Below are 27,217 nucleotides of genomic sequence, written 5' to 3' on the forward strand. Positions count from 1 at the left end.
GTGGAGCGGTGATGATTTGGGCACCTTGCAGTCACTGAGTTGACCATAAACTCCGTAAACCAAAGTATTCTAGAGTCAAATGTGAGGCCGTCTGTCTGGCAGCTAAAGCTTGGCAAAATTACAGCAGAACAAGAATCCCGAACTGCAAAACTATAACAGGGTGGCTTAAAAAAGTCCAGATCTCAACCTGATTGAAATGTTTAAGAAATTTGTATAAAGTGACATTGTGTGATGTGTGTTGTTCATCTCAGGTTGTATTTACCTTATCGTAAGACCTGGTAAGGACCAGATAATCCTTTATTAATTCCTTATATATCAAACTTTAAGGTGTCCTTTCTTTTTACCGTGACTATATAGGATTCCTCACTGAATTAAAATGTATATAAAGATTATAATTTGCAAATAAGTTTTCAACATCTGCAGGTAACGAATAGCACGTGTAAATAAAAAAAAAAGCCAGACTGTGCATAATATTTCTACATTTTATTAGGCATGAAAAAGACCTCTTTATATTATATATATATATATATATATATATATATATATATATATATATATATATATATTTTTTTTTTTTTTTTTTTTTTTTTCTGAGGGTTTGTTTCCCCAGTGGTGTGCATTTTCACAGTTTTAAATATTTTACCAGAACTGACCCATTTTCAAGTATTGGTGTAAAAATCAAAGCGGAACAGAAAAAAATTCCCAAAAAACACATTCGGCCTGAACTGTTTCAGTGCTGTATTTCCAGAAAACAAACCAAAAAGAAAGGAGGGACACACTTAGTTGCTCCTATTATCTTTTGGGCTACATTTAAAATGACGACTTATAATCGCTGACACGAGGAGAACAGCACAATGGAGCAGCACCTGTGGAATACTAACTTTCGTGGGGTATGGCCAAAAGTAAAAGCCGGAAAATGAAGGCAGGTGGTCCTGAGTGTGAACTCAATTTGAATTTAGTTCACTAGATAACTAAATAAGGAAATGAAACAAAGCTAGCAGTCCTCACAGGAACTGTAAAGGGTGTGGGTTTAGGAGAGGAAACACTCACTTGGCACAGCCCTACTAGCATGGCTATATTCATAATGTTTCTCTGGAAATACAAACGTGCATTCAATAAAAAAACAACCAAAGAAACAGGTCTGTCACTAAGTGCCAAGAGCTTTTTGAGTTCACATGTCTCTAAAAACAATGCATAGTTTTGGCTTTGTCCAATTTTGGCACCTTTGTTTTTTCACTATTTGTACAGCAAAAGTACAACATTGTGGTTTTGTTTTTCTGTGGCTTAGTCAAGGAAGCACATACAGCATTTTTGAAGTTTCCGCACAAACACAAAACACACATTTTCATCTACACAAAGCTCAAAAGATTGAGACACACACAGAAGACAATTGGTGCCCTTTGCCTTCAGTATTACATAAATGCTGTTGATAGCTGGCAGGCACCCACTTGGTGAGCCCAGTACTTTAATTCTCTCGGATCTTAATACAATACAATTACAATACAATGTTTACATGCTGCGAAGCATTTCCTGTTTTCTAGTAAACAGGCATGCTGCTGAATATGGCTTGTGCATGTGTTCAGACGGTCCACGTGCCGGGCTGATAAATGAGTTCTCACTGCCAATGTGACACTGCTGTGACAAACAGATACCAAGCCAGGCTGGTCCCTTCGCCTCGGGGTGATTTTGTGTGTTTGTGAGGGCAAGCTCATTTTATGACAAGGACACAACCTTCCCTGCCCTCTGCTTATGTGTGTGAGTGAGATGGGTGACTAGAGAGAGAAAGACAGAGGGAGGGTCATGACTCAACAACAGCATAAGCACGAGTGAAACTCCTCATCTTGCCTAAATCCTCCCAGCGGGAATTAAAGCACACGCACACACTGAAAGTCAGTGACTGTGTGTCAGCACTTAATTACATTACACGTGGTCCAACTTGAGTACGATCCACGGTGTCCACCGGTCATCGCGCGGCTTTCCGCGGAGCAGACGGGCCGCTTATTGCCCGAGAGAGGTCGGTGGGTTCGCAGCATGAGCGGCATCACCTTCACTACAAGCCACAAGCTGAAGCAACTTGACATCCAAGTTCTCTGAAAATGCCAGCGTTATTTTTAAGCTGCTGCAAAGATCTAAGTTGGATCCGGTTTGTTGTCACCTTCACATTCAGCGTCCCCCGCTCCCCACCCCTCCACCCAGCCGCCTGCTCTTTGCTCGAGGTAAACGCAGATGTTACCCGTCACCTTAATTAAACTCCACTCCTATGTGGAACAGATCGTGATTATTTACGTTTGTGTGTGCCTGCTTTCTCAGTGAAAGTGGCTGATGTAGGGCCACTGAAGGACCGGACCAAGTCTGGTGGTATACAGCGTATGATGCTTGGACTCTGAAACAGCAGCCCAGTGACCTTTGTGAAATGCACGAGCAGATCAGACTTGAATGCAGATGATTTCTTTAGTTGGCGCTGAACACACACAGACTGGGGAGGGGCGGAAGGAAATTGCAAGATGCTTCGAACAACTGGAAGTGAAAAACTGTCTACACAACCCATAGTATATTTGGGATACCATTGATAAGTAAATGACCCCTGTCCCCCTCCTCCCTTATTGCCAAATTTAGCCTGTTTCTTCACGCTTTTGCAAGCAGTTTCAGTTCACCACCAAAGCCCTTCTCAAAGATTAGCACTTAAATACGCATCGTTTCATCGACCGTCGATCTTTAGCTGACCAGAGCCACTTCCTTATGTGTGTGTGTGTGGGGGGGGGGGGGTCGTGCACCAGCGGTGAAATAAAAAAAACACGGGCCCCACATTTCTGCAGCGAGGAGAGAGCTAAGGAGAAGTGGGTCATCTATATGCCAACTGAGCATCGAACTCGCATGCCTCCTGCTCTGCTTTTGCAGCCTCGACAGCAGATGAAAAAAATAAATAAAAGAGGCAGAGAGGAAGTGAACAAGTGAGCGAGTGGGAGGAGGAGCACTGGTGGTAGATAAAGATTAAAAGTGATTGAGGGTGAGGGACGGGGGGGGGGGGAAACAAACAGAAAAATCTGTTAACATAGAAGACAAATGATTGGATTAAATTAGATGGAAGGCAAATTAATGGCAGCAGCAATAAAAATGCGATGACAAAAAGATTGCAGGAGCAAAAAATAAAAGACAGACTGCTGTTTTCATTGACCACTTATTAAAAAATATTTCCCTTCTTATTTATAACAGATATTGATTGCTCAATGTGAGCAATGTGATAAGGAGGCGAGACAGGATGGGTGGAAAAAAAAGATTCGAGAAGGGAAGGAAGTAACAAGGGGCCCTGAGATGGCGTAATATCGAGAAAAGAGAACTTGTTTTCTGCTACTTTGCTAAAACAGTAAAGGTTTGAGTAAAATAAGTGAAATGAGGTCAGCTGTGGAGTTTTTTTTATGCTCAAGTTGTTATTGCATGTTTTTGTGTTTATGTGTGTGTGCTGAGGGCTGCTGATGAGACTCGCCTCTCTGTATGTCCATCTGCACAGAGCATCTCCTCTCTTGCATAAAGCACTTGAAACACAGCTCAGCTAGTTAGCTCAGTTGTGTAACTGTGTCTGTGCATAATGCCAGTTGCGTTTGTTAAGACAATAGATTCAGCAGGTAAATGAAACCCAGAAGCCAAGATCTGAAACCCGAGTTTTTCCTCAGTGCTGTGGTTCCTGTCCTAAACCCACACGTGCCAGCGCCAACAGTCTGGAAGGAACGGGCATGAGTTTACCACATACTGCATTGCACTTTGTTTAAGGCTAAGAAGTTCGCAGTGGAAAGCAATGTAATGTAAGGCAGCATGGATTGAATGTCTTGCATGTTTGTTTTTTTCTTTAAAAAGTACTAAAATCTAGTATGTCACCCAATGCAATGTGTCATGTAGAGAACACAGCAATAACATCAAATACAATTAAATACGCTTCTCTTCCAGTCCATAAATTAAAAAAACAAAACAAAACACAACTGATGCTTGTTCATGACCTTTGTGCATATCCACCTGCACACGCACGGTCATAGAAAAACTTCAATCTGCCCTGGACTCCCAAACCCTACGTCGGTTGGCTCAAACAATTATACAGTACTGTAAAAAAACAAAACAAATGCTCTCTTTCGTTTTTGCAGTTTAGCACAGTGAGACCCGACCAAGTCTGAAGGTAGAATAGTTGCATTTTCTCCGGTTTCAAAAGTGCCTTTAGAAAGTGTTCAAGCCCGTAGCTCAAAGCAACAGCTGGTCTTTTGTTTTGTTTTCTGAGAGCTGGTTTCATTTTCAAACATGAGAGAATATAGAGACAGAAAAAAAGAAGAGTTAAAGCAGTGAGAGCTGGTGAGGAGCAGGAGTAAAAGAAAGAAACTAAAGAAGATGATACTGTTAAGGTATCCAAGGCCAGTCAGTGAAAGTCAGAGGGAAAACAGGTCAGTATTTAGGTGGGATGACCACCACAGGGTCACCAGTCTTTGGCCGCCACATCAGCACCTGGGCGTCGTTGGCATTGGGCTTGACCATGGCGTTGGGGGGGATGGGCTCATTCTTTCCCAGAATCTGTGGCTGTACCTGGGCCACGGGCTCTTTCAGAACGGCCCTTTGACCCAGCGGCTTCTCCGGGTCCACTTTTATGTCAAGCCGCATCCTCCAGCGGATCGTCTGCAGGACCAGCGTCTCTGAGGTGGCCTGATTGATGGCCACGAGCCAAGTCGTGAAGCTCTGGTCGCGGAAGATGCTGCTGAGCTGAGGCACATTGCTGTCGCTGACGGGCACTCCCCAAGTCACGCTGGGGTAAAAATTGTCATTCATACTGACTACGAATTTGCTGTCCTTCTTGGTGGGGCCTATGACGGTGCAGGTTTCAGTAGTGTTTCCGTACCACGGGTAGTTGACGCCGTCTGAGTCGCTGATGGCCTGGATCTTGCTGTCACGTAGATCAGGGAGTTCCCAACTTGACCTGGAAGTTGAAAGGAAGCACAGATGAGGATTCACAGACACTGATCCTTTATTTAAAATCATTTGTTTTTGAAGGGAAAACTGGATGTAAGCACATGTAAAATGTTATATAATAATGCTTAACAGGGTATGAAAGACACAGCACAGTAATCTGACCTTTTATCTTAGGTCATTTGACCCCTTTAAAACACTGATAAAAATGATGAAGAACAGTAAATACATAATAAATGGAACCACAAGTGTGGCCTCCTCAGTTGATAGATTTTTCGGTCTATCTACCAAACACAGGACAGGAACAGTAAATTGGATCAAAGTCTCACAGTTGGATGCTTCCAGCAGTAACGTCCTGCTGAGCTGGAACCCAATACAGTGATGAAATATTTTGACATGCACAGCGGGCGACACCGAACGACTTTAGCGACCCTGCACCTCTGCTCTGTCCACCTATCGACTTTCCGCCCGCAGCAGGAAAAAGATTACCTTTCGTTCAAAGAAACCGAGGCTCAGCAGAACAGAGATAACAGTGCGATCACCAGCCCGCATGACTTACTAGCCTGCTACGCCTGGCCTCACATTGTGATTTATGAATTCACCCAGGGGGGTTGGTGAGATTAGCATGTCAGGCATGCTAATAGCAGGCCCGTGTGTGTCTGTGTGCAAATGTGCATTTCTGTTCTGAAGGATCCCTTCATCCTCTAATACGATGCCTCCCAAACATTTTGTAGCAACTCTCCATTTTGTCATGAACTCACACATTTCCTCAATTCAAATTATTTGACACCTTCTGTTGAAAATTCTTCCAATTCATCATTTATGACTGTATGATTTACGGTAAACCTCAAGCTTGTGTTTCATTGAGTGTAAAAAGAGCACATGTATCGGAGGAGGATTAACCTAGAGCTGCGGGCTCATCTACACGCTGAGGAACTTTGATCACGCCTGGGGAAAGCACTGCAGAGATAGGGCTTACTTCCTGTTTGCGCCTTCACTGCCTGCTTTGTCACAAGCAAATGGCCTCCCATAGGTCGTGTTTGTGACACAACCGCAGACACGCTAAAATGATTCACCCACTCTTTTTTTCTTCATTCTTTTTTAAAGAGCTGCTAGGCCATTTTTTACACCGTGACTTGTGAGCATGTCAGTTTCTGTATAATGTTAAGTGTGCAAGACCATAGATACAAATATCTAAATTATCATCTATATTTTGAAAGCAGAAAAGTTTTAACATGTAACTCTCAGAGTTAGCGTGAATAAAGACAGACTCTGTTTCCCAGACATAGATTGAGATGAGTGTTAGACTAAAAACTTCGTTTCAAAGGAGAAGCTCGCTGGATTTAAACGTTCAGTCTAGCCTTAGGCCTAATCCATGTCTGAGAAAATGGCTAAAAAGGTGTAAATGGCTAAAAGTATTACAGAAATACTGAATGCGTGGTGATAGAAGGGCAATAAAAAAAACTTTTAAAGAAATGGATCAGTGGAAAATTGAGCAACTTGACCAAGATACTGAGTTTAACTGTATGACAAATTCTTTGCAAAAACCCCCACTTTGAGTATGCAGGAAATGACATCTGGTTTATTCACCTCTAATGAATGAATTGTGTGATGTTACAGAAGAGGTAGTTTAGCTCATGTGGCAAGTCTTAAAAAAACCTGTAACCGCTGCTGTCATAAAGATAGTTGTGATTCCCTCTCACCTAGAATTCTTCCGGTCTTAGGCCTCGTACGCTGCATGTCAAAACTGAAAGCTGCCTACCAAAATGTGTTCTAAATAAGAATCTATTTAAAACTGAATTATATATGAAAAGTTGAAGCTTTATGCCGAAAGAAAGGATTTTAAATAAGCTTTTTTGAGGATTTGTCCATGCACTGAAAAGGTCCCATCACAACTGCGAACAAAAGCAAGCAGTGGAATTGCTTATTTCCTGTTTTTGCACCTTTGCTCTCACACTCGTTTGCATGTTGCGGGCAAATAGTTTGGAAAGCAGTCTGTTTGATTTTTTAAAAAGAAAGAAAGAAATGATAAAGACGCCCAGGAAATGCTTCTTTCCCCCCCCTCCCCCACGGAGACTGAAGACTAGGAACAAAAGTAAAGACAACAGGGTGTCAGAGCAATCAACAAGATAATTGCATCATCGAGCTTCACCGTTTTCTGTGAAAATAAATGTTCCTCCCATGACTGTTATGTTCTATATTCAACAGGGATACGATTTCTTTCAAGACGTAGCTATAATAAATTGGATTTTTTTTTGTTTTCTTTGTGCATGTCTGTTATGTTTTTTTTCTGAATACACACAAACTGTTCAAACTCGATAAACTGCACCTCGTTAAAAGCCCATGGGTGCACGGGGGAGAAGAAGTGATGGATGCAAACAGAATCCCGAGCACATCATCCAAAGCCAGCAGAGAAATCAGCAGCATTACCATCCTCGGCTGTTCTGTCCAATTACAGTACACTGAAGTTTTATTAGCATCAAAGGAGCTACTTAGTATGAGAGTCTCAGCAGCGGTAGCAGACTCATCTCTTACAACCTAAGTGTGCCTTTAAAAATGTACATAAGGAATAGCCTTTTCTTTCATTGTTTGTCTTTGCAGGAAAGAAATGCTTAGCGTTCCTAACACTGGACAATGATTTAAAGTCAATGTTCGAATGCACGAGATTCAAGGATTTTCCCTCTGTAAACACTGCTGTACATCTGGGTGCGCACATTCTAACACCCCTATATACAGCGCAGTGCTATATATACATATACCATATCTGTTACAGTCATGTAGGGTAATTCAAGTCAAGAGTGCATTTACTACACACTCACTGGCCACTTCATCAGGTACACCAGTTCAACTGATCATTAACGCAAATATCTAACAGTTAACCACACAGAACCAACTCTGTGTTTTTAGGTGCGTAGACATGGTCAACACAATCTGCTAAAGTTCAAAGTGAGCAACAGAAAGAGAAAGAAAAGTGATTTAAGTCACGTTGAAGACTTTAAACATGGCATGGTTGTTGGTGCCAGATGGGCTGGTCTGAGGATTTATTGATAATGGTCTGAGAAAAAAAGGAAAAGCAGTGAGCGAACTTGTCTCTTTGATTCCAGAGTTTGGAAGAATAGCCAGACTGCTTTGAGCTGATAGGAAGGCCATAGTAAATGAAATAACCACTTGATACAATCATGGTTTGCAGAAGAGCATCTCTTAATGCACAACAGGTTGAACATGGACAGCAATGGGTTACAGCAGCCAAGACCACACCAGGTGCCATTCCTGTTAACTTCTAACTGAGGCTCACCAAAACTGGACAATAGAAGATTGGAGAAACATTGCCTGAACTGATGAGCCTCGATTTCTTTGCAACATTTGGGTAGGAGGGTCAGAATTTGAATCCAATCCAATCCTGAAGGCAAAATGCGTCCAAGCTGGTACTAGCATAGTAGAACTAATGAAATGGTTGTGAGTGTACCCTTATGTGGTTTCTGAGAAGACTAAAAAATGTGGTAAGTGGAATTATATATAGTCATGATATCAGACATTACCAGTAATGTCAAAAACAAAATTTACCAAAATGATATTATCTCAACAGCTATGGAAAATTTGAGAAAAGCATAATGCCATCAGTTTGTCTTCAGCGTCATTTATTTTGTTTTCTGTCTGTTTCGGGAACGTGGCGTTGGTGACAGCGAGCTTATAGTGTCTATGTTTTTGTCTTTTTATGGTACCACCACTTATATGCTGCGTAACCAGATAGTTACAGGTGCTAGTTTAAATGATCATACATGTATTTGCATTTCATCTATGTTTCATTCTCATTACTGGTGTATTGTGAAAAACGTCTTTTTCAAGTTCAGCATTTTTAAATGCATGCATGGTTTTGAATGTGGGTTTTCTTCTCAGCATGTATTTGTATACCATTATCTAAAAAAAAAAAAAAAGAACTTGACAAAAGATGGAAAGTGTAAAATCTAGCCAGATAAAAGGGCCAATAAGATCCAGTGACACTGAGTTTCAGAAAGTAATTGGGCTCTGTCCCTCTCTCTGTGTCATACAGGCCCATACTGGGGTGTGGGGTGTCCGGGACGGGACTCTAATCTTAGTCGTGCAGCACCCAAACATCCTCTGCTGCCGTGTCTACAGATAAAGCACACGGATCAACTTGCGTTTGCCTATCACATGATACAAGACAAACCCTACGTATGTAAACACTCGTTCTGAGAAATAAAGGAAATTAGATTAGATAGAACTTTATTAATTAAAGAGCGAGCGAGACCTTTTTATAGTCCCTGGGTGAGATGAGCACAGTTAAAAGCAGCATTTGTTCATGTTTGCTTTATTAATAACGACTGATGAAAAAATAACTCCACTCCAAGGAGGGGGCATCAGAAAGGTTACAGCAACTATTATTTCTCATCAGTGTCCCGCACTCAAACACGTGTAAGCTCTTGAAGGTGTTTGCAGCCTGCAAGCATATGCTTAAAGCCCATGTGTTGTGGGGACAGTCAAGCTATTGATTATTAAAACACACTCACAGTTATCTTTTAAGTTCTTTAAAACTGATGCTAATATGTGACGTTCCGCTTGCATGACACACACGTGTGCCCTTGCTGAACTGGGAGAACCACATGCAACCGTAGGCTAGTTTCACTACTGTGAAATATTTCCTCTAAGAAGTAATTTTAGCATTATTTGCAATATAAACCAGAAACTGAGATATTCTTACAATTTAAACCATAAATTACACAGGAATTAAGGTTCTGGCTCTGTTGGGTGGCTGGCACTGACTCTTTCTGCTACTCGTCTTTGCCCGTACTTAAAGAACTCAAGCTCATTTGCTTATGTTAAACTTGTTAAACCTTTTACCTAGACGTCCTTTCAGTAACTGTTCCTGGCAGATTTTTTGATCCAATTAAAGTCTTCCTACTTGGACTCTTCACATTTTCAAGATGTAAGCACTCCCAAAAAGTTGTTATAACAGTGTCAGCTTTAAGTCTCTTAAATTTTAACTTCTCTTTGTCACATCTGTGAGCTAAATAGTTTCAAGTTCTGAGCTTTTGCTCAGAACTTGCTCAGAACTAAGACAAGTAGTGAAGCTGTGATTGTTTCCCTGTGTTGGGGTCGTACATTAGAAAGCACATTTAGTTCCTTAACATTTGTGAGCATTAGATACTTTCTTTGGGGTTTGTCGTGGATTAAATCTAGAATGGCAAAATAATCTGAATAGTTTTTGGAAACCAAGCTCACAGTTGGCTAACTGGAATAAAATTCATTTAATTAAAAGTAGAAGAGCCAATATTGACCAAAAGTGTCAATAGCAAAAAATGCCACTTGCAAACTAACTCAAATGACATATTTATTCATCAGCTGGAATGATGTCAAAGGTGATTTTTCTTTTTTTCATATTTGAATCTCATCCACATGCGTTCAACGCGCTGTCATCCCTTACACCTGACCAAGCAACAACAAGACCCGAGGATACTCACATTCCTTTGTCCCCATACGTGTTAAAGAACTCCATGTGGTTGCAGGCTTGGATCCAGCCGATGGTCCATGTCTCCTTAGCTGCTACTGGTGGCACCAGTATTCGGGCGTTCGCTCGAAAGTGCGGCGTCCGGTAGCGCAAGACCACGCCGGATGTCTCGTCGATGCTGGTGGGGTTGGAGTCGATAGTAGCGTTCAGCTCCAGGATGACGATGCTGTCTCGGAAACTCTTGGGCTTACATCTGATACTCTGGATGCAGCCCATTGCATTAAATAGCAACACAGTCCACAAGAACGTCCAGCAGTCTGGAGGAAAGGAAAGACGCATGGAAACAAGCAAACGATCACCACAGTTGGTTCCACATCATGTTTCCCCAACAGAGAGAAGAAAAAATGGTTTACCAGCACAAAGAAAGTATTTATATGAAGCAATGTTTCTCACGAAAAGCCATGCATTCTTTTTCTTTTATCCAAAACTACAAAAGAAGGCAGGCCTAGAAAATCTTCACAACAGAGCGCATGCTTCCCAGTGCGTGAACGCAGCTTCACCAAAACAGGCTCTGGCACCAGAAATGTTCTTATCCGAGCGCAGATGTTTTCATGCTGCCAAAGTTACAAGACACTGCCACACAAAGTTCTGGCCTTTGGGCAAAGTGGGTCCATTTGGAAAGGTTCGTGGCATGTATGAGCTAAATAATTAACACACGCAAAAAAAAAAAAAAAAAACTACTTGTGTTACAGCTTGGCATCAGATTCTCCTTTGCGTGTGCACTCAAAAGATATAACCCTGTGACTGCGTCCAGCTGGTGACGAGAATCCTAATCACAAATATTGGAGGTTTTCAAGAGTGGACGCCCGCAGTTTAAAATGCCTCTAGTGTAACGCGGAGCAGCCGAAAGTCCGTTTAACAAAAGCGTAAAATGTTCCACCAAACTTAAAATATTGGCTTCAGTTTCTCATAAGGAAAAGTACCATTGAACGCTACATCTGCGAAACAGAGGTTCTGGCAGTACAATTACGAACTGAGGTCTGTTTTTTTCTTTCCCGTTTTTAAAGCCGACAAAGCAACATGCAAAAAAAAAAAAAAAAAAGAAGAAGAAAGAAAGTCTACCTATAAAACAATTCACTGGAAAGTCTCCACTGAATTGTTTGGGGCGAAATCCTGGAGAAATTCAGCGTAAACTGCGGCTCGCACAGTTCTCCGGTCACAGAGGTAATTCCGTTATCTCCTTCCACAACCGATCCCGTTATTTATTTCTTCGTCCCCTTCTCTCCCTTTTCCTTCCAATTGCAAACAATTTCAGCGTCCCGTTAACAGAGGTAGCATTTCTCCGAGCGCTGACAGTCTGGTCGAGTTTGAGACTGAGCACCGCAACATCCAAAAGGACGGCGCCGGGTCAACTTTTGCGACCATTCCACGGGATCAGGTGTCAAACTGAATAAAAATAATAATAATAATATATAGATACAAAATATGTATAATGCAGCTCTGATGGAAGAAATTCCAACTGTTACATAGTTCGACCGAGCGGACAGCTGCAGTGCTCCGAGAGATGGGCTGCAGTTCAGCCTAAATTCCTGCACAAGCTGTCATTTCTCCGCGCTCGTCCCATCTCTGCCTCGGCAGGTTCACCCCGACACGCATTGGTCTATCTGAGCTGCCTGGGAAGCAGCTTTTAGTAGTCTTCCTGACGACACTTCCGCTCTGCGAGTGTTGCAAGCATGCTGGGAAATGGAGGCTAAAGGTCCCTCATTTTGAGAAGGTTATAATTATAACTGATAACATATAATTAGTAAGTGATTTTTGAGAGCCTAAAAGAGCCCCCACAGGTAACTTAAGACGCGTGTCCGCTCTCTTTGGGTGGTATTGAAAATTTGGACACAGACAAATGAAATCATCTTTGTGGGGTTTTTGGAAATGTCTTTCCACTGACTAATCAGTGGATCACAGTCAGCTTTAAATAAATTATAAATGATTGATAAATTTTGATTTATTTATGTATTTTGCTGTAGTGTGGCAGTAGCAGACAACAAATGGTCTGATCGGTGCGATAAATTCTGTAAAAATGTAGGTTGTGTGCTCATCGCTTTTTCTTTTCTTTTCTCTTTTTTTTTTAACCATTTCTGAACATTTGAAATTGTTTCCGTGGCCCTCCATAAGCCCTGCCCCCTGTCTTTGTGTGTAATAAAGCCGAATGCGGGGTTTCTGTGAGTCCTGGCGCTGTCTGTTTAAGCACCTTGGAGAACTCCGCTGTTGGCGCTGGAGCGCAGCGCCCAGGCTGAATCGGGAATCGTGCGTAAGCTACGTCAAATCCGCCAGGAACAATCAAACGCTACACTGCCTGCGCTGCGCTGCCTTGTCTTTTCCCTTTTCTTGTCGACGGTTTGGTGATTGTCAACTTTCCTCTGATTTTGCGCGGATCGCTTTATATACGTGAACGTCCTCTCTGTATATCGGAGAGGATTTAGAGAGATGTGCGCGCTCCCGTGCTCTCCCTTCTTCGCTCGGTAAGATGACAACGCCGTGTCTCTTTACACAGTGTTTTTCTTTCTTCTTTTGTTTTAAATTTGCACTGAGCTTGATTTCCACCAAAAGCACGCGCAGTGAGGCACCTGTTAGTGGTGTATCGGTGCGTAACGAAATGTTCATGTTGTAATTTTTATCTCCGTGCTTTAGATCGTGTTTCTCTGGATTGGACGGAGCAGATGCTATTCAATACACTCTTCCTCCCCGCATGGCATAAACACCACAGACAACGTGCATTCCAGCGTGTCTAAATATATCTATTAAGGCCACAGGAGGTGGGGGAGGAGTGGTGTAGGGAGGGGAGGGGGGTTTATCCTGGGACATTTCACTGTCTTGCACCACTTGCATTATCTTCTGGAGATTGGCAATCGGTTATTATAGCCACAGAAGAAAACTTGGCCCCAACACCCCCAGTATGCCCTCCAGTGTGAGATCCAGGGCGCGGGAGAGAAACAGCGTCCTGGGCAGACCTGAGTTTATGTCCCTCAACCATCAGCCCCTCTGTAGCGGCGGGGCCCCCGCTGAGAGCCGAGGCAGCTCAAGGCGACTGGGTCAAATCAAGCACCAAACAAGTCAGCAGAGTGAAGAACCTACCGACAGAGGCAGCAGGGACAGAAGAGAGTCCACCAAAATGCCAGAGGAAGACTGCATGCAGCTGAACCCTTCCTTCAAAGGAATAGCAATGAACTCCCTGCTTGCCATTGACATCTGCCTGTCCAAGCGCATGGGGGTGTGCGCCTACACGTCGTCCTCCTGGGGAGGCTGCCGCTCCATGGTTGCCCTGTTGGCTCTCACGGGGCATGGCATCACGTGGATCATTGGCACTATCGTGTGTCTCACACGGAGTAATACCCTGGCTGGACAGGAGGTCCTAGTCAACCTGCTGCTGGGTAAATGCCACACCACACTCACCAACCTCTGTCGTTCAGTACCCAAAATGCACCACGCAGCCATACCTGGCACCCACAGTGACACAGTGTCTTTCCCGCTTCTGTCCTTCTCACACTTGAAACCAGCCAGCTGTGCCAGAAATGAGCTTGCCAAATGAGTTTCAGTGTATTCGGCCTCCCAGTGCAGGGGTTTATTGACAAACAAGTGTGGGTGACATTTTCTGAAGGCACATTTCACAAGTGTTTATAGACTGATTCACGTCTGCTTAATATTACTTGAACTGCTGCTTTTATAGTAGAGCAATGAGAATCTCAACATTTGATACCTTTTCCCAGTTATCAATAAGCAACAGAGAGGAAAACCTGCAAATTCAGAAAGAAAAAGACAAAATATCACCTAGTCTCAGTTTTTTTTTTTAGTGAAGTCACAACTGCGTATTGAGGTTCCTATGCAGGCAATGTAACCTTTATCATTTTCTCATCTAGTAAATCTTCAGTTTTCCGGTTTGGATTTAACTTTCAAGTATATTCGAATCAAACTGGTAACACAGCACAGTCTAATACTGTCAAAGCAGTCAATCATTCAAGCAAAAGTTGTCTTTTGCAGTACGTTTCTGTCAAATTGTATCACTCAGTGATGATTACTCAGAACCTTCTGAACCGTCTTCATTAAAACATATGAATCTGAAATCTGTGGGCAAGATTCTTTCCACTGCAGGTTTTCTGGTTCCTATTTGTACTCTGTTTGTAGTTCGAGTAGACTAATCAACTGACCAACCACGTCTGAGGTGCCTCTGATTGCATATAGAGTTAAACTGTATGTGGCAAGAGCAAAAGAGAGACTTCATCTGCTGAAACTCAACCTGGAAACTTCCTTTCTTTGATCTGTCTGCATTCGTTGGAACAGGAAGTAGACAGGAAGTTCTTGTTGTACTGAAAGCCCGGACAAATTGACCCATGCCCCCAAAGGCAAAATCAGCAGTCATACATAACAATAACAACTTTATATGTATAGCACTTTTTAAAACAAACAGTTACAAAGTGCTTCACAATTTGGATAAAAACACTTAAAAAAGTCTAAATGGTTACACATGCAAACACAGAGTCAAGCCCACAGGCTTTCATTCATTCCTACATACACACATGTTAGCAGAACAGAAGGTCACAGATAATGGGCAGAAGATTAAAGATCTGCAGTTAAGAAGGGCAGTAACTGCTGGACTTAGAGGCTTTGAGGGCTGTGATTTAGAGGGCAAAGGAATTAGATGATTAAGTCCGGAAGTAGAAATTTGATGAAAATGAGACAGTTTGCTTCTGTGCCTTTATAATTACAGGGATTGGTAAAAAAAACAGCAGCATCAGTGAAATATGAGGTTGGTGAAATACTATAACTGGGTCTTTTTGTTTTAAATTGTGATCTTGGTTTATTAAAACGGATAATGGGCATTATGAACACAGGAGGGCAATCCGGCATACTCAGTTGGTGAGGCCTGAAAGGGGAGCTGCTAAATAAAACACAACTAATCATTACCAGACTAGCTGCTGTCATGCCAAAAAGTGATTTCTGTTTCTGTGTTTTTCATGTGTAATATTGTTGTTTATAATGGCAAATAGGCTGTAGTGAACAAGATTAAGAAAGAGGTTATATATAAAATTAAAAAACTGCCTGTTTTGAAAGCGTCTTTATGATTCTGACATGACATTATAATCTATCCAGTCCTTTTTGGCTAATTAGAAAATCTTTATGGAACTATTATCTTATATTTGTTGCCCTCTTGGCCGGCTCACTCTTGAAAGGGACATTTCTAACGCCAGTGAAACTTTTAACCCGGATAAATGCAGGATAGAAAAAAAGTCACTTTGCCAAAAGCTGATTGCAGCTTCTGTCTTGTGACAGGAATTTGCTCTGTGACCCAAAATAACTTTATATGTTAGACAGATTATATACCAACAAGTCATTTACAACAATTTAAATACTTTTCTTTTCTTTTTTTTGCTAAATTAGGGAAAATCAGTTTTTGGCATGACAGATTAAGGCTGTTTGTTCTTACGCAAGAGAAGTGCATAGTCCTTACTTTGTGCCCAGAAAGGAGAATGCTGTAACTGTAGCATCCTACGCTGGGATGAGGTCCGTTTATTTGGCTTCATGATGGGGTTGCCGGCCGCTCTGGTGTCATCAGCCACCAGTGGTGGAAAAGCTGCAGTGTTATCAGGCATTGTTTCTGGGTCCACACCCGCTTGGCCGTCCACATGGAGTAAGTTGTCATCAGGCATTGCTGTGTAGCAGCTGGAGAGGTTCAGGCTGGGTGGAGAAACAGCACCACTCTGATCCCTCAGGCAGCTATGGACCATCACTTCAGCCCGGGACGACTGATGGGTAGATATCGAGCAGGAGGAGGGCTGAGGACAGTGACAGTGTCCCACAGCACAGTGTCCTGGCTGCATTGAGTGAAGCAGACTTTTTAGTTTGACCATGCGTCACATCTATGAAGCTGGACAACAGTGAGTCCTTCACATTAAGTTCTTTCAATTCGAGACCCTTCAAATATCCTCTTTTGAAGTTTTTATTTGTGTTCATGAGCAGTTTATCAATGTTTCCAATCAGGGTTGTCATGGTACAGTGGAACAGTATGTACAAACAATGCAAAGGCCCAGGTTCCTAAGAATGGGTTCACACGTTGCTCTTACAAGTCCTGTTACTGACTCAGTACTGGGTTATTGTTTCCATCAGTAACTACATAAAGCTTTACTACAGCACATTTAATATTATCCTGCAGCAAAATTTTGATCTCACTACATCAGATCAGAATTTTCTGAAAGTCTGGGGGACCTGTGTGTATGCTTGTTCATGTGCAGGCATGCACACATAAACACAGTCCCAAACACAGATTAAAGACCAAACAGAAACACAAATCTTGTGTAGCTGTAGCTGCATTGAGCTCTGAGTGGGAGCTATTAAATCTCTGGATTTGGGACACTGTTGAATTGTGTTTGGGACTTTTTTTTTGCCCTAAGTGCTTGCTCAATATTTGTTGGTTGCAGGATCATTTCTGGTCTGTTGAAGTCTGTCAGGAGAAAATATCCCAACATGGTCAACAGAGGGAAGAGGAATTAATGTTAAATACTCGCTGAAAGTATATTTTGTTTTTATCTATCGGGGAAACTAATCGGCCATGACTGGTCTGTCGGGATTAGTTTGATTCAGCCCACTGTTGCAAACACGTGGTGCTGTGCAGCGTAGAAATGTTTCTCCTTTAGGTTTTAAGTTGTTTTACTCGCATGCAACCTGGGACCTTCTCAAAGACTATTAAACATGTCAGAGACGTGTCTTAGCTGTGGAGGGGATGTTCCTATTTTTATCAGGTGTGGTTTGTGTGTGTGTGTGCGGCTTTGTTTCTACTTTTAAAGTACTCAAGTTTATTTCATGTTATATTATCATCTATATGGTTCTGTTAAGCATGCAGGTAAGATTGCAACATTATTGTCAGCATCCATTTCGCTGCTATTACAAGGATGAATGAGAGAGAGTCCGGTGTGCTCTGAATAACCATCTCTCTGTGCCGAGGCCTGTGTGCAGGGTGACAGTAACAAACAGACAGGATTAGGTCATGCTCACCCAGCTGTTGTCTCTAATTAATTTTTCATCATGCTTGATGGAACAGATAGCTCAGTATTAAGCTTTATGTTTCAAGGGGCTTACCTGTGTAGCCCTCCTTCCCTTCTTTTTGTCTTTTGAGAAGCAATAAATGAATGGTGTTTTTTGATGTTAAACACATATAGACAAAGCATTTGTGAAGTATCTCAGTGTTGCAGCGCAGGGTATGTCTGTTTGAGATGAAAATATGAGATATCGCTGGTTTTCACAACGGAAATTTCAACAATCTTTCCACTTTTAGCTGTTTAGGTGGATTCCCCAAAGCTCTTAGTTTGATTACCAGCTCGACTTTCACTATATGTCACCCCCCTACTCCTTTGTTCTTGTATTTCGTGTCTTTCTCGCATTGTACTTTCCAATAATGGCAAAAATGGCACAAAAAACATTGTGCCTCCATGCCGCCCCCTCCAATACAAAAAACCTTATATAAATACATGTAACCTCCCTTGTTGAAAAGTAAATGTGAACAACAGCAAACATAGAAAAATGGCTTGCTGTGGTCATTACTGTGTTTTACATCTATGTAGAGTATATAGAGCAGGACTATAAGTGCATGTGAGCTGACTAACCACAGTGTGTATGTTAGAATACGCGACAGACTGACTACTCCTTCTGTTTCTCAGCAGCGCGTAGCAGCCTGACCTACTGTCTGCTCACGCCTGCTACACTTCCTAGAATCGGAGTTTCCACCCTCAAACGGCAAATCTAAGTTCATCACCTCAAATCTTAGATGACGTACTTCTGAAAACGAACCACAATGCTGACCGCAGGTTTGCAGACAATCTTTCACGGCAGGAGCACAGAGAAAATCTTAGTTTGTCTGCAGTGACAGCAAACCTTAGAGAACCTCAGTCGCAAAGAGACTTGTGCTTACAGCCGATACAATGCGTCACCGTTTGGCTACAAGCACCGTCCCCGTCTGCTGAGATGGCACAATGGGGCCGTGCAGCAAAGACCCCAAATGTCCTTCCATTGCACCTCTACTCAATATCAGTTGGCATCTTATGCCTCATTTTATTTTAACTATAACAAAATTTTACCTCCCAATTGGTGATATTTCCAAGTTGTAGGCCTTTGAGGTACTTTTTTTTCTCTATAACCAACACTAAGTGTCAGTATTATGGGATATATTATTGCTTCATTAACAAAATGATGACACCAATTTGATGTCTGTGACATAGAATCAAGCATTGGTACTGTGGATGTTTTAGTGCGGCTGCTTATGAAAGGTCTCCTCTTTTTTTTATCTGCATTTTGATTCCAGGCTCATCTTCAATCTGTCAAATGATTTTCTGTCATATTTTAACCCTCATCGTTGGTGTTCTGTGTAAGAGCTGGGAATCATCACACTGATCAAACATCTTTAGTCAGTGGATGAGCCAGCAGACGAGGTCCTAGCAACTGGAATTCCCCCTTCTAAAGTTCAGAAAATTCAGTAAAAGAGACCTGTTATTTTACGCCAAAACAAATCTGTAACAAGCCCAAAAAGCAATGAAGCCACAAATTGCAAATAGACCGTGTGAGACCCTGTAGGGCTTGTAACTGGGAAAAAATTCACTGTATGAGTGTAAAATTTAAACAGACTAAATTCACTGTGCAGAACAATTCGTCTGATTCTGAGAGAACTTTTTCAGATTTAGTTGATTTTATATGCATGGACACATTGTATTGCCTTTAATGAGCTGAGATTGATTTTGAAAGAACAGTCCCTTTAGGATAGCAAGTATTAGAGCAGTATAACTAGTACCTCACACACTTGACAGTTACTTAGCGTAGGCTTGGTTTAGTGAGTGTGAAGATGGCTTTAAATGGCTTTATTGATGGTCAGAGTAGAAATATTTTTGAGGAGTGCTGTGGAGTTATAAAAGGCGTCTCCGAATGTCTGGTCATGTGAAGCAAATGTTACTCGCTGGTTAGTACTAGTCACCGAAATATCTACTTACACATTTACTACAGTTGTTCTGTTTTATGTGAAGACTAACAAATGGACCAATAGTTTTATAAAACTGATTATTGAGTTGATGTCCATTTGATTTTTTTTAAAAGCTACATCCATCCCCATTAATCATCTCACACCTTAGAGATGTCCAGTTAGGGGAGACAAAGTAAAACCACTCACAGTGGTTGTTTTTCCACAAAATGATCACATTTACCTTAAAATCAATGTACATATCACCAGTAACACCTCTATACTTCTCTGAATATGGTTTCAAGCGATGATCTTTTACTTGTACCATGATTCAAGTCAGGTACTCCTTTAACCATTTTCTTTGACTTTCACTGCATATTCATACTAACTGTCTGCTTTCTTTATTTCATGATAGCCCTCATCCTTGACGTGATGACCGTGGCTGGAGTCCAGAGATTGGTGAAACGGAGAGGACCCTGGGAGATGACACCGAGCTTCCTGGACTGCATCGCCATGGACGTGTACTCTTTCCCCGCTGCCCACGCCAGCCGAGCTGCCATGGTCTCCAAGTTCTTGCTGTCCCACTTGGTGCTGGCTGTGCCGCTTCGCATCCTTTTGGTGCTGTGGGCCTTCCTAGTGGGCATGTCCCGGGTGCTGTTGGGCAAGCACCACCTAACAGATATGGTGTGCGGCTTTGCGCTTGGCATGCTCCATTTTAGCCTAATGGAGACGGTGTGGCTCTCATCAAACACCTGTCAGACTCTTATTTCCATAAGCACGCTGAGCTGGAGCCCCTTTTTCTGAGCTTTTTACTAGCACACATGGCTTGTTTAACCTTGCAATATCAAACACACAGACGGGTGACAAATTAAAGGAAACACTTGGTGCCAGAACAGCCTTATTGCACCTCGGCTTTGTTTCAACAAGACTTGCATTCTTCTGTTCATGATGAAGGCTCAAGTCTTTGGGGTTTTCCTTTAAATTGTCACCTATGCGTTGGTTAAAGTTGCAAAGCAGGTTTTCGTTGCAGGCTGCAAGCAGGAACCCACTAATATTCGGATCCAGATGCTGACTTGCATGCAATTCCTAAACCAGGAAGCTCACAAGACCTTCATAACGCTTTACAAGTTCTAGTATGACACTGCTTCATAGTTTTAACAAAACACTAACAGCCACAAGCAAAATAAAATATCTGCAGACTGGCTACAGGTTTTCTTGAAAGTGTACATGAAGGAAAAGTGGTTTGGATTTTTTCAAAAGACTTTCATTCATATTCATTTATTATTTAACTTCTATCAAGGACACCAAACTCCATTGGATCTCATTTTTTCTCTCTTTTATTTTAGGAGAGTTAAACACAGAAGCCACAACTGAACACTGAAATTTGGAGTTATATTGTTGTATGTAACATTCAAGTATATATGAAAGTAAGGCAGTTTGGATAGTCTACATTTCTTATTTCTTTTGCTCATATGTTTATCATATTTGAAGTTTTTTTTAATTAATCTGTTTATGTACAATTATCACCCAGAATTTTTTTTCTTACCCTTTCAAGTTTAATTTCTATCAATGTGCCATTTGTGATTTAATGAGTTTAAATCATTTTTAAAGCTAATATTTCTCCACAGCACTTTCATTAATGATTCATTAAAATCTCTAAATTAGCTGATCATAAACTGTTTATGGCAGTGAAACTATTTCTATGCCTCACTAAAAACAAGTGCATGTGTGTGGGAACATATGCATACGAAGCAGAAGCAAACATTGGTTTGAAATATCAGCTGTGGACATGTTATGCCTTTTTTTATGGCTTTGAATGAACTCTGCCATCATTTCATTGGTTTAGTATGATTAAACAGTTTAGTGTACGCGAGTATGTGCTGTACAGGGATCTGTATATGATGTTTTTACTATGTTGTTCTATCTCAATAAAATGAAATGAACCGTTAGGAAAATGTAAATGTGTTTTATTTAGTTTTGGTAAGAGGATGCCACTAGCAGTCCAAATTTGTTGTTTTCATGTATATGTGCCTGTGGGTGTTTGGGATTGCTGCTCTATTCTGTCTGTGATTAAAGATTTGGGCAGATATGTCACAAGCAGAATGTGGGGGAAAAATATTTATTACAATTAATAGGATAAATGTTGTTTTCTGTTTACCAGTAGCTTATTTGTCTGCTCTTAAGACAACTTTCCAAAAAAAGTAGTTTTTATTACTTCAGACTTCACAAGGATTGTAAAATGCCCCACAGCTCAAGAAAATTAAGTTATGGATTTCCATAGGGATGTCATACGGAGAGGGCTATTCATTTGGAAAGACATTTTACACCATTTCTTTCCAGATGGGGTGTTTGCACCCACTATATATATACATATACAGTGGACACGTTTCACTCTTTTTCAACCTCAGCTCTTTACATGTTATAACTTTACTCTTCTCTGTGACTTGCCAATGGATAAACAACAGCAAAAGCATGAGGGGCTCACAGACCAGTTAATAATAATAATAATGGATTGCTTTTATATAGCGCTTTTCTAGGCACCCAAAGCGCTTTACAATTCCACTATTCATACACTCACATTCACACACTGGTGGAGGCAGCTACAGTTGTAGCCACAGCTGCCCCGGGGCAGACTGACAGAAGCGAGGCTGCCATATCGGCCCCTCTGGCCAGCAGTTACACCACACATTTTGCACACTGCCTCCATCCACAACAGATGAGATGGAGATAGTCAAGACAACCTGCTGACATTCGAACTGAGCATCAGAATTTAAGTGACTTTAAAATTGGCATGGTTGTTGGTGCTAGTCACGCTGGTCTCAGCATTTCAGAACTGTTGATCTACGGGGATTTTCCTACACAGCCAGCTCTATGGTTTACAGAGGATGGCTTGAAAAATGATGATATCCAGTTAGCGCCAGTTCAGGACAGAGGAGAATGGTCAGACTGCTTTGAGCTGATAGGAAGACAAAATGACTCAAATAACCACTCACCACAGAAGAGCATCTTGGAACGCACAACACGCCAAACCCTGAGGCAGCTGGGGTACAGTAGCAGTAGACCACTCCCGTCAGCTTAGAACAGAAACTGGTACACAAGCTCACGAAACCAGACAGTAGGAGGCTGGAGAAACAAAACATAAACAAAACAAACTTCCTTGATTGGATGAGTCTTGAGTTCTGCTGATGACGCACCACATCACAAAGCTCAAGCTTCTTAAACCGGTTTCTTGAACATGACAGTGAGTTCACTGTACTCCAATGGCCTCCACAGTCTCCAATCCAATAGAGCACCTTTGCGATCTGGTGGGACAAGAGACATCAAGGATGTGCAGCCAACAAATGGTAAATAAATGGCCTGTATCTGGAGCAAGTGTGTGACACTGTCATGTCGATATGGACGTAACTCTGAGAACTGTTTCCAGCACCTTGCTGAATCTATAGCATGAAGAATTAAAGCAGTTCTGAAGGCTGAAAGAGGGGGTGCATTCCAATACTTGCAAGGTGTGGCTGATGAGTGTGCATAACATGGACACTACAGCCTCCCATCAACCTAAAATTACTTAATGAAAAAGAGATTTAATTTTTTAATTAATTTTTCCTGTATTATTACAATTATAGATTAAAATGCTCTGGGTGTATGGCAGGCCACAGTCTGCCTTTAAATATTAATGAAGTATTTAATAGTATAATAAACTCAATCACGCAAAGCCATAAAATGAAATTGCACGACTAAATATGCGACATAAATTAATATTTTAATTTACACAAATTAAATGAGATCAAAAATAGACAGGAATATCCAAGATTACGCTTACTCGACAGAGTTTTTATCCAGAAAGCACACTTTAATGTGCCGATTCAGACTATTGTTCATACTTCATACCCTTATAGCTCTCCTGTCACACTGTTCTTACCTCAGAGGATTTTTATAGGAAACCGCACCAATGCAAAGGAGTGCGCTGTGAAACCAAAAGCAGGAATGAAAACTGATTTCAAAATCAATCAGATTCTCACCTTAATGTTTTTGGAACTGAGGATCTATTGTGAAACTATATGTGCTATTTGAATATTTAACCAAGAGTTTAAGACAGTAAGTGTTGTGCAGAACAGACAGAAATAGTTTCTTGGACATATATGTTGATCATGGGTAAAATGCTGTCATGCTTCAGTGTGTGACTGTGAATGTTATACACTGAAGCATGAGCATGGGGACTAAAAACAACTGCGGTGCAATAGGCCATAAAAATAATACTGCAAGGCAATGAAAAGAAGCTATGGGGTCATTTGCAGCTTTGTGCAGCTTTAATAAAAAGTAACAGGTTAGACAGGTGTGCCCTCTAGAGGACTCTCCTTGACTACACTCCAGGACGTCATATCCAAATACACAGTGGGCTGTGGTGGAATATAGTCCAACCTTTTCCAAATCACCTTTATTTGACTGTGATGGGAAAGGTCAGGATAAACGATTTAAAGGGCTTAGGAAAAGAGAACTGTGGTGCTCAGAGAATCTGACTTTGCTGAACACGACTGTGCAGACAGATGGATACAAAAAGTGCATCTCAGATTTGATCCCAGGAGTTTTACCACATTGTGTCATGCAAGGACAACCTGGTGAAGGTGTACTTATTATCTTTGTGGCTTGTACCCCACACACCTATCCTGAACCCTAATGCTATGTTAGCTTTTTATGTATTTATAATATTAATTCACACACTTGGGCTTGCATTTTTATAGGTTTACTGCTCACTCATAGCTTCATCGAGCTCACATCTCCACATATTGCCACCTCTGAGTCATCAGTTAACCTAACATGTATGTCTCTGGACTGCAGGAGGAGAACAGAGCATGCAGAGGAAACCTGCCACATAAAAAGGGCTCCTCAGTGAAGGTTTGGAGGGAGATTTTCAGATGCGTATATGGGCCACGGCTGTCTTTAGTCTGCTTTATACCATATTTTAAATTTGAATTCAATTTTATAGATTTATGTTTGATATGGATCTCATTCGAATTTCTGAGTTTCAGAAACTGCCTTCTGCTGGAAGACTCCAAGAACTCATCAATGAATATCCGCGATCCATGATTATAAAAACCAGCTTCTTACCAGGAGTTCAAATAGCAACTCCAAAAATTCAAAACATCCCAGAAAGAGTCAGAGATGTGTGTATCTCTCCATATGTAAAATGCTGCGGCACGATTTTTAACTGGGAGAAGGAAATTTGATCACATCACTCCGATTTTGGCCTCTCTACACTGGCTTCCAATTGAATTTAGAATCCGTTTAAAGTCCTTTTATTGGTTTTTAAATCTCTAAATGGTCTGGCACCTGTTTATTTGTCTGACTTGTTGTACCCCACTGCTTTATAAGTGTCCACAACATGTATTTTGGGGGGCCTCCGTGGTTTGTGACACTGCTCTACATTGATCGATTTCGCGACAATGTGGAATGAATTCCCTCATCGGTTTGAAATACAGTACTGCATTATCAAGCAGGACAGCCCAGTGGTGATCATGCACTGCTGATCCAGTGGCCTCAAAGGGATTTTTATTTCCTTTGGCGATTCAAAAGAATTTTTGTCTGTGCTCATCTCCCATCATACAGAGGCGCATATCCTTTAACACTCTTAAAGAATCTCTCTTAAGTCTTTTTTTGTACATTAGGATTCCCATCTTCATCAGTGTGTGCAGCATGATTCAATTGTTTGCTCGAGCTTCGCTGTTCTCACCTGTGTTCACCAAACCCAGCATATCTAAAACAGTCTGTAAGAAATGGTTCTTTTAAGAGTGTTGCGCGTGTGTTGAAAGATCCTCATCATTTCCGAGGTTGGTGACTGGTGGATCAGATATATCACTGCGGTTTTGGCATCCAAACAAACCAACATCCTGGAAATATAAGTTAGAGGGACACCACAAACTCATCACCCACATCATACACAGTTGCACTGATCAAACTTCAGTGATTTCATTCTGGAGTTTGAATTTACTTTTCTGGTCTAAGGGTGACTGGATCTGGGTCCACAGTCTGTTACAACTCAAACAATGAGTTATTCCTGTTTTAAGCAAGTTGCCTCCATTTGATAAAATGGCGTGATCACCATGTGGGATACCTTAACACCATGCAGTTCAGCATCCCTCCAGCATCCTGCGTTTCTGAAGCACAGTTTCTCAGCAGGGGGAAGTGGAACATTAATATGGAAAAGAGCTCAATCACCAGATTGTTTGCTTCAGGAAACAAGTAACTGTTTGACTATTTGACAATTTTTTGACTTTTAATAATTATATGACATTTGCTATTACAAATGTGCCTGAACCCGGAGTACTTATTGCGTTCAGCAAAAGGAAATATTGTTATCTGGGATGCTGACAGCACAGAGGTTCTGCATTATATATCAGAATCCATGACAAACTCATGAGCACGGAGGGAAAAACGAGGAGGAGATACAGGTAATCTGCCGCTGAAAATGTCAGAAAAATATCTCCATGCATGTCTGAGATGGGGTTAGCCCTGACACTACAAGTCAGTGTTGACAGAGCCATCAGATGGCTACATCTATGGCCAGTCAGTGTGGCAGTGCAAAGTGATGGGGCATATATTGGGGCTTGTGTGTGAATGTCGGGCTGTGGACAAACGTAGGTTGCTGTGTGGGCTTTTTTTTGGAGGAGACCAACGGGAGCACAATGATACCCAATTCCCAGCAAAGGAAAATGCTGATGAAGAGGAAAAAGCAAAAGCAAAGAGGAGGCAAAAGTCTCTCAAACTTTAGAGTTTCCAGCAGCACCCCGTCAATACCAGACTTTACAGAGGTCTTCGAGAGAATAAGTGAGAAATTACATATGAACACAATGCTAATATTGAAAGTCATCGTGTTAAAATGTTGAATAAGATAATTTTTATGTTATTATTGTTGTTGTTGTTTTTTAACAGTAATCGCCAACAATCTGTCTAGAAGCAAGTCTTATCATTCAGCACCCATCATAAAACATAGTTTGCAGACTCTATCCCAAAGTAACATTTGAAAAAACCTTGGAAGCCTTTTTAGATTTTTAGTCAGGAGTCTCATTGCCGTTTCTCTCTTCGTGTTCTTTTAAAGACGGGACAGCAGCATCCTACTACTCACAGAGACTTGAGCTATTGAGTTAGCAAGCCGCACGGTCCACCATCACGACAGGAACGGCCACTCCGTTAAGAACCAAGGAAGGGGTTTATACATCTACATCAATGACAGCTGGTGCAAAAACACAAAGACTGTAGACCGCCACTGTTCCCCGGATTTGGAATATTTTACTGTGAAATGCAGACCATTCTACATACTTCGCGAGTTTACTGTCGTCATGGTAACGGCCATGTATGTACCACCCGATGCTAACGCTAACTCGGCCTTGGAGGAGCTGGACAAGGCAATAAGCAGTCAGCAGAACTCCCATCCCGACGCAGTGCACATTATAGCTGGGGACTTCAACCATGCTGACTTAAGGTCAGTATTCCCCAGATTTGAACAGCATGTTAAATGTGCAACAAGGGGGAAAAACACACTGGATAAAGCCTACAGCAACATCCAAAAAGGCTACAGAGCAACCCCTCTACCACATCTAGGTTTGTCAGACCACATATCCATGCTGCTGATCTCTGCATACACTCCTTTTAGGAGGAGAGTCCCCCAGCCAGAAAGACTGTGAAGGTGGCCAGAAGGTGCATCACATCAGCTGCAGGACTGTTTTGAAAGCACAGTGTGTTTGAACACCAGGACCTCGAACAGCACACAACATCAGTGCTCTCATATATTAACTTATGTATCAACAGTGTTACTGTGACAAACA

At 41.7% G+C, this 27,217-nt stretch overlaps 2 protein-coding genes across 4 annotated transcripts; one reads left to right on the forward strand and one right to left on the reverse strand.

Moving 5' to 3' along the window:
• Positions 1–567: 567 nt before the first annotated feature.
• Positions 568–26,669, reverse strand: fam78ab (family with sequence similarity 78 member Ab). 3 transcript variants are annotated; one of them, XM_085279768.1, is made up of 4 exons: positions 26,518–26,669; positions 22,394–22,523; positions 10,422–10,725; positions 568–4,951 (listed from the first exon to the last, which is right to left on the reverse strand). In XM_085279768.1, the coding sequence occupies exons 2-4, from the start codon at positions 22,404–22,406 to the stop codon at positions 4,426–4,428; spliced, it is 843 nt and encodes a 280-aa protein (XP_085135894.1). In that variant the 5' UTR covers positions 22,407–22,523; positions 26,518–26,669; the 3' UTR covers positions 568–4,425. The 3 variants fall into 3 exon arrangements, with proteins under 3 accessions (XP_085135894.1, XP_085135893.1, XP_085135895.1); XM_085279767.1 differs by lacking the exons at positions 22,394–22,523; positions 26,518–26,669 and adding an exon at positions 15,912–16,203; XM_085279769.1 differs by lacking the exons at positions 22,394–22,523; positions 26,518–26,669 and adding an exon at positions 11,531–12,075.
• Positions 13,256–21,355, forward strand: LOC146570939 (inactive phospholipid phosphatase 7-like). The gene is made up of 2 exons (XM_085279770.1): positions 13,256–13,836; positions 19,816–21,355. Exons 1-2 carry the CDS (start codon positions 13,362–13,364, stop codon positions 20,202–20,204), a joined length of 864 nt encoding a protein of 287 aa, XP_085135896.1. The 5' UTR covers positions 13,256–13,361; the 3' UTR covers positions 20,205–21,355.
• Positions 26,670–27,217: the final 548 nt, after the last annotated feature.

This window comes from Mchenga conophoros, linkage group LG7, assembly GCF_057382185.1.
Source record: "Mchenga conophoros isolate Kocher_MC1m ecotype Shallow Benthic linkage group LG7, M_conophoros_male_GT1.1, whole genome shotgun sequence".
NCBI lineage: Eukaryota > Metazoa > Chordata > Actinopteri > Cichliformes > Cichlidae > Mchenga > Mchenga conophoros.